This window comes from Larus michahellis, chromosome 1 (genome assembly GCF_964199755.1).
Source record: "Larus michahellis chromosome 1, bLarMic1.1, whole genome shotgun sequence".
In the NCBI taxonomy this organism is placed as follows: Eukaryota; Metazoa; Chordata; class Aves; order Charadriiformes; family Laridae; genus Larus; species Larus michahellis.
Genome location: NC_133896.1, coordinates 106897851 through 106905127, shown reverse-complemented (window position 1 = coordinate 106905127; position 7277 = coordinate 106897851). Strand labels below are relative to the sequence as shown.

General features: G+C 49.5%; 1 protein-coding gene across 3 annotated transcripts in view; it reads right to left on the bottom strand.

Moving 5' to 3' along the window:
- Nucleotides 1-1343: 1343 nt before the first annotated feature.
- CD2 (CD2 molecule) overlaps nucleotides 1344-7277 on the bottom strand; it is a 33691-nt gene continuing 27757 nt past the window's right edge. For 2 of the 3 annotated variants that reach the window (XM_074598404.1, XM_074598395.1), the window contains exons 4-5: nucleotides 5267-5386; nucleotides 1357-3299 (exon numbers count right to left, since the gene is read on the bottom strand). In XM_074598404.1, the coding sequence (XP_074454505.1) occupies nucleotides 3091-3299; nucleotides 5267-5386 (329 nt within the window). In that variant the 3' untranslated portion in view covers nucleotides 1357-3090. Of the gene's footprint in view, nucleotides 3300-5266; nucleotides 5387-7277 lie in introns of all 3 variants that reach the window. The other variant, XM_074598411.1, reaches the window with a different exon arrangement.

Here is a 7277-nt window from a genome sequence, read left to right as displayed (position 1 = left end):
GGCACAAAGTAGAACTAGGGACTGTACGAGTATCATCCGTTGCAGTGCATCAGGAACAAACACAAGACTTCGCACAAACAATGGTGACTGTATCAGAAAAGGCATCAATCAAAAATAAGTATTGCCCTGATGAGAATCCCATTGCGTGGGGGAGTGCTTGTACTCTTTCTGTGCTCCCTGTGCTCGTAGTATTTTCTTGTCTGCCTGACGGAGGACTCTTTTGGTGCAAATCCACCCAACAGGGCTAAACGCAGCTCTTCTTACTTAGCCTGGAGCCTCTTAGCACGCAAGAGAAAAACGTTTAGCTGAAGAGAGTCTAATAACCCAAAGGAGACCTCAGTGAATTGGGGGAGGCTCATGGTGCTTCTCTCAGCCCATGGTTACAGCAGCCAGGTGGAGGGCAGTATTAAAAGACACACCTCCACACTTCACTCATGCCCACTGTGGTGGCCTCTGGCCTGCCCTGTACTTAGGGTGCCTGCTGGCAGCCCCACTCCCCAGGAAGGGGACTCAAGGGCAGCTTTTGGGTGTCCTTTGGCCCTCACGTGCCTTTAACTGAGACAACAGAGGTTTCCACAGTTCACAGCCCAGTCTTGAGCCCAGTCTTGAGGGCAGGTTTGCACCCCGTTTGTGACCAACAGCAGAAAAGCTTCTTGCCTCCCGTTCCTATCCTGGGCATGACTTAGCTTCGTGCTGCAGTTTCTTGCCAGAAGAGCAAGCACACCTCTGTGCTGGGCCAGAGTCACCCTGGCACTACCTCGGGCACGCACTGGTGCTCCCCTACAAGGAGCTGTGGCAAGTGTCACCCCACCAGCACCAGCCCCAGGCACAGGAGGGCCCTGGGCAGCAAGCTGGTGGGATGCCCGGGAAGATCTCTCAGAGGTGTGACAGAAGCTCACCGAGCCTCAGCCTTGGGGAAGGAGCATCTCCAAAGCATTCCTGCAGCTCTGTTAAGCCCATGGCACAGAGAACGCTAATCAGTGGTGGGGGTGGGGGTGTCCCAGGAGGAGTCCACCCTCGTCTTCAGGTCCCAGTAACACTCCCTCTTTCCCAGGAAGGACCAGTGCCCCTGTAACGACAGAGGAGTCCCAGTGCGGCTGCTTGCTCTGGAGAGAGCACCAATAAAGCTCCGGCCATGCAGGAGAGGCAGAGTGTGCTGCCACAGCAGGCAGGTGGGCATGGCGGCTGCGCTCACCCACACCGACCTGAGCCCACCAGCACTCCGGTGGCAGCCGGTACCTCCCAGGGATCAGTGTGAAACCTCCTGCGTCCGTGTTTCCGTAGCTCAGGGACCAAAATGTTTTTCTTGCCTCCTTTGTACCAGAGATCCAGCTACTGAAGTACCAGCACAGGTGTGAAGTAAGATCCTCTCCACCCACTCTTACATTTATTCATTCACTACAGGGATATAGCATGTATTACAAAATAAACCATGAAACGTTTACTAAATGCAACTTTAAACAGCAAAAGCCCTAAAACAAGCTGCAAAAAGCGAAGGAGAGAGCAAGTACCACTCCCAGGGCTGTGTCCACCATCAGAGTTCAAGCAAAGTGACTGAGCTCTGGAGGAGGCAGAGACCTTCTTCCTGACAAGTTACTTCCCTGCCCTTGTACCAGAAGATAAAAATAGTCACATTTCTGAGGAGAAACAAAGGATGGCTGTTTTATCTGCACTGGCACGTGCAGGACAGTCAAGCCTGAAAGAGGTACTGCACGTTCTTCTGCCTAACACAACAACATGGTATCTGGATGTCTCGTGCTCTCTGGCTCTCACAGCTCTCTCCTCCTCCACCTGCGCTTCCTCTTACACCAGACAGGCCAGTATACCCATTTTGGCATTGCTCTAAAAAGGCCTGTTCTCTCTTGGCTCCTCAGCTGTCCTGTAGAGGCAGTTATGAACATCTCCAAGGACCAGAGGAGCGAGCAGAGTTTGTCCAGGACATGCAGGGTGATGCAGGCAGTTATTGTAGTCCAATCTCTCCCTTTGGGAGGGAGATCCCCCAGCAGTTCTCTGTCACCACCTGGTTATATATGAGGTGCTTACCATCAAAATCAAGGGACACGATGCCTCACCATCAGCAGGAGGTCCTACAGTGGAAAGTCACGACAACTCAGACAATGCCACTAGTAATCAGACTGCCTGGCATGAGCCAATGGATACCAGACCTCTTCTATGAAAAAAAAAAATTGTCTGGATAGCCATACAGACCTATGCTGACAATAAATTTTCATTGTATTTGCCAGCAAGGAGTTGTGGAAAACTGAGCTGAAACAGTCCCTGGAGAGGCCATGTAGGACGTTCCCCTGGCTCTCAGCAGGACGAGGATGCCTCACAGATGGCTGCCTCCTCTGCCCTTGGAAACCCCCAGTGCTGGAGATCCTCTCCCAGAAATCTACTTCAGTGCTTCGTTTGCAATAAAAATAAATCCTGGCCTAACTCTCATTGCTACAATTTAAGCCTGTGAGTCTTGCTCTAAACATGTTAGAGAAAGTGAAAAGTTTACTCCTTTCCCACACAGATGCTTCAAGGGTCTCACATCTCCTTTCAGTATTTTCTTCTCTCCATTAGATGACATCAATTCTTTCAAATTCAGACAAGCATTTAATTACATACAGCGATTTTTTTGATCCAGGAGGTCATGCATTTGATGCTGAAGCCAGAGGGCTGTCCTAATGTGTGGCAGGAGAAAGGAAAGATACTTGACAAAACCCTCTAAGATCCCTAGGCCCATGTTGTCTCACTAGAGCGTTAGCTCCTTCTTGATATAATCCATCCGAAAAGCACAAAGACAAGGTGTGGTAAAAACAAGTGAACCGCAGAAAGACACAGGTTTCAAGGCTCAATGCTCCATACCCAAACACGGAGACACTTGAAGAAAAATGGCCGCAGGGATGAATGCCCATCACCTTGAATCTCCTCCACTGGCTCTCTTCATCTCCATTTGATGCTCTAATTTCCTGCAACGAAAGCTGACGTTTCCTAGCTGAGCGTTACACGAGGCTGGGTGGGAGGAGTTCCTGACTATCGGAAACTTTCTTTTCCCAGTGAACGATGGAGCAGAGAGGCCACCGTCCCTCCCAGGGCAGATGTTCAAGGTCTTTCTCTCGGGTGGTTTGGAGTCCGCTGCTGAGTGCGGGGCCTGGGTCGCGGGGGCAGGGCTTGCTGATGGACCTGGGGCTGCGGCAGCGGCCGCTGCTGCACTCGCAGCTGCTTTGGAGTGGGATTGCACGGCGTCTGAGGGAGCTCCCGCACCACCATTTCACAGTCCACCTGGCGACCCCGCATCATTCCCTCTTCGTCTGCAAGGACAGAAGGATCACACAGTCAGGCACATGCTAAGCAAAAGTCGAGCAGACACGTAAAAGTGATTGGCCCAAGCAAGAAAAAGCCAAATACTGGTCTTACCTGGAAGGCCACTGTCACTCTCAGATGTTCCTGATACTCCACTGAACAACCAAAATCACCTCCACCTGCGCATCCCAGGCCGAGGTTAAGGTACCTAGGAGCATTTGGGGCAGCTCTGCCCTCTCTGTGCTGGGGGAACTGACTTTGCCAGGGAGGCCCCAGCAGTCACCGATGGACACCCGCAACCTGAGCTGCTCTTTTGGAAATGGGCCACTGAAGGGAAAGTGAGATGTAACCCCAGGAAGCAACACCAAAGCACTCTGCCCTGCCATTATCCGTGCTGCGATCTCCAGGCACCTGGGAGCCAGAGGTCCATTTTCCCAGCACGAATTTCGCCACACATAGAAGAAGTAAATTCATGCCAGCTGACTTTTGATCACTGACTCATCATTTCTGAAATGTCAGTCAGCTTATTTTAGGGATTGAGGGATGTACCTCTTGGGACACTCAAACACAGCCCACACCAAACTGTTTCAAAGGGGCTAGTCACCCTCTTATATTAGTTCTCATTTTCCAAGATTTCTCTTTTTCTTAATTCTTGCTGAATCCAGACCCAAGAATTGAGGATATGCTATCACTGTACAGTTAAGGGAGTAATGTATCCCACTCAAACAAGAACAGCCATAATGTAAAATAACACTCAGATGGCTACACTCACACCAGCGTTGCGCTCACGAGCTATGGCAAGCCTTCTGAGATGACATCCTGTGGTTGCACTGTGGTGAGCTCTCCCAGCGAACGGGGAAAGCTTCACGGTTGTAACTTCAGGGGAAGCAGGAGGGCCATGGTGAGTTAACCACACTCAGGTGTGGAGAGGTTTCACTCCCCTCAGCTATGGGAATGGTCATGCTCAGCCTTGTTGTCAGCCTGACCACTGGCACCTTTGAGGTATGAGCTGAGGTTTCCTTCAGGCATTGCCCCCTCTATTTTCACAAAAAGTATTATGTACAAAGGAGCTTTTACTCCCATTTTGTCACTCGAGAACTGACTCACACAGAGACTCACTGTTATTTGAGACCACACAGGAAGCCTGACACAGCGTGTGGGGGCAGGACTCTGAAACAAGCCTTTAAACAAGACCTGCCAGGACGACCTCCCTTCTGCTTCAGCCTCCCCTTCCAGGTGGGCCAGACGACTCTTCTGGAGTGGAAGCTCTGTATCCTCTGTCCACCCAAACTAGCAGCAACACCCAGGTTGTAATTCAAGGCGACCTCTCTGTCCAGACTGAGAGCCCACTCTCAGAGAAGACTCTGGCAAAGTATTTCCTACGGTCCTAAAGAGGCATGAATTTTGGACAACACATGAAATGTCTGCCCAGTCTGAAAACCTCAACTCTTTAAAGTGCCCTAAGTTGGACCTCCAGCATTGATAGGCCTCCAAGGACATTGTTTTGTAGAGAGGACAAGTTCTGTGAGATGCGTGAGGAAACTTACAGAGAAGTTGAGCTCTTCTTGCCCCGTCTCACTATCTACGATGTTTTCAAATGTGACTAATGATTTCAAAGATCATAATTTTACACCATATAAATTTAATGAAAAAATCTGCTGACGAGATATCTAATTGTATATTTTAGCATCATGGATGCTCAAGACAAGTGGCCCTGGCCAAGCTTTAGAGGAGCAATTCTTCCCCCATGAATAAATAAACAGGCTTGAGAGCAAGAAGTTTTTTGTTCAAAGCATGTATCAGGGACCGAGACAGGCAATGCCAGCTGATCTCCCGAGATTCACCATATGCCAAAACCAGGTTATTACTCATGCCAAGGCAGAGAGCACGCTCCTGCCCACAAGGCTGCTCTCAGCAGGAAGCTCTAAGACTTTAGGTGGCTGGATAGGCAACATAAAGCCCCTTAAACACTTACCTTCATCTTCAAGCCTTTCTGCTTTCTTCTTCCTGATACAATAAATAAGCAAAATCACAAAGATGACAAAGAAGATTGCACCTCCTGCTATGCTTAAGATGAGATAAAGGTCCAGCTGGCCTAGTTAAGGAAATGAAAGAGGATGTTAGCGGGAAAGAAATAACTTGCACAATGTCTACCTAGAATTCTGTATTTTCTTCCATTGACTGTAAAGGCAGCCCTAGTGAGACAGCCCACCCTTTGCCTTTTCTCTGTACACACCAGAAAGTTGCTGGTCCTCATTGTGGGGAATTTTCATAGAATCTTAAGAGTCACAGAATGGTCTGGGTTGGAAGGGACCTTAAAGATCACCTAGTTCCAACCCCCCTGCCATGGGCAGGGACACCTCCCACTAGACCAGGTTGCTCAAAGCCCCATCCAGCCTGGCCTTGAACACTTCCAGGGATGGGGCATCCACAGCTTCTCTGGGCAACCTGTTCCAGTGTCTCACCCCTCTCACAGTAAAGAATTTCTTCCTGATATCTCATCTAAATCTCCCCTCTTTCAGTTTAAAACCATTACCCCTCACCCTATCACAACACTCCCTGGTAAAGGGTCCCTCCCCGTCTCTCTTGTAGGCCCCCTTTAGATACTGAAGGCTGCTATAAGGTCTCCCCGGAGCCTCCTCTTCTCCAGGCTGAACAACCCCAACTCTCTCAGCCTGTCTTCACAGGAGAGGTGCTCCAGCCCTCCGATCATCTTCGTGGCCCTCCTCTAGAATCACTCCAACAGGTCCACATCCTTCTTATGCTGAAGGCCCCAGAGCTGGTCGCCACTTGGACATCAAGCCATTGACCGCAATTCTTTGAGTGCGGCCAAATTCCTTATCCATTGAGAGGTCCATCCATCAAATCCATGTCTGTCCAATTTGGAGACAAGGATGTCATGTGGGACAGTGTCAAATGTCCAGCATACCTGCATAAGTCCAGGTAGACGACATCAGTTGCTCTTCTCTTATCCACCAACACTGTAACACCATCATACAAGGCCATCAAATCTGTCAGGCAAATTTGGCCCTTAGTGAAGTCATGTTTGCTGTCACCAATAACCTCCTTATTTTCCATGTGCCTTAGCATGGTTTCCAGCAGGATCAGCTCCATGATCTTGCCGAGAACAGAGGTGAGACTGACTGGCATGTTTTTTCCCAGGTCTTCCTTTTTTCCCTTTTTAAAAATGGGGGTTATGTTTCCCCTTTTCCAGTCAGCAGGAACTTCACTGGACTGCCACAACTTCTCAAATAGTGGCTTAGCAACTTCATCCGCCAGTTCCCTCAGGACTCATGGATGCATCTCATCAGGTGCCATGGACTTGTGCACCTTTAGGTTCCTTAGATGTCTCGAACCGGATCTTCTCCTACAATGGGCAGTTCCTTATTCTCCCAGTCCCTGCCTTTGCCTTCTGTGACTTGGGCAGTCTAGCTAGAGCCCTTGCTGGTGAAGACCAAGGCAAAAAAGTCATTGAGTATCTCAGCCTCGTCCATGCCCCATGTGACCAGGTCTTCCGTTTCCTTCTGGAGAGGGCCCACATTTTCCTTAGTCTTCTTTTTGTCACCAGCATAATATAGAAGCTTTTGTTGTTGGCTCTTGACACCTCTGGCCAGATTTAACTCTATCTGGGCTTTAGCTTTCCTAACCTGATCCCTGGCTGCTCGGAAAATTTCTCTGTATTAATCTCAGAGAGATTAATAATAATGAGAGAGCTGGCAGATGTTATTGCTGGACCACTCTCCATCATCTTTGAAAGGTCATGGGGAACAGGAGAGGTGCCTGAGGACTGGAGGAAGGCTGACATCACTCCAATCTTCAAAAAAGGCAAGAAGGAGGACCCAGGGAACTACAGACCAGTTAGTCTCACCTCTGTCCCTGGGAAGGTAATGGAGCGACTCATTCTGGATGTCGTCTCCAAACACGTTGAGGAACAGGAAGTTATTGGAAGTGGTCAGCATGGATTTCCCAAGGGTAAATCATGCTTG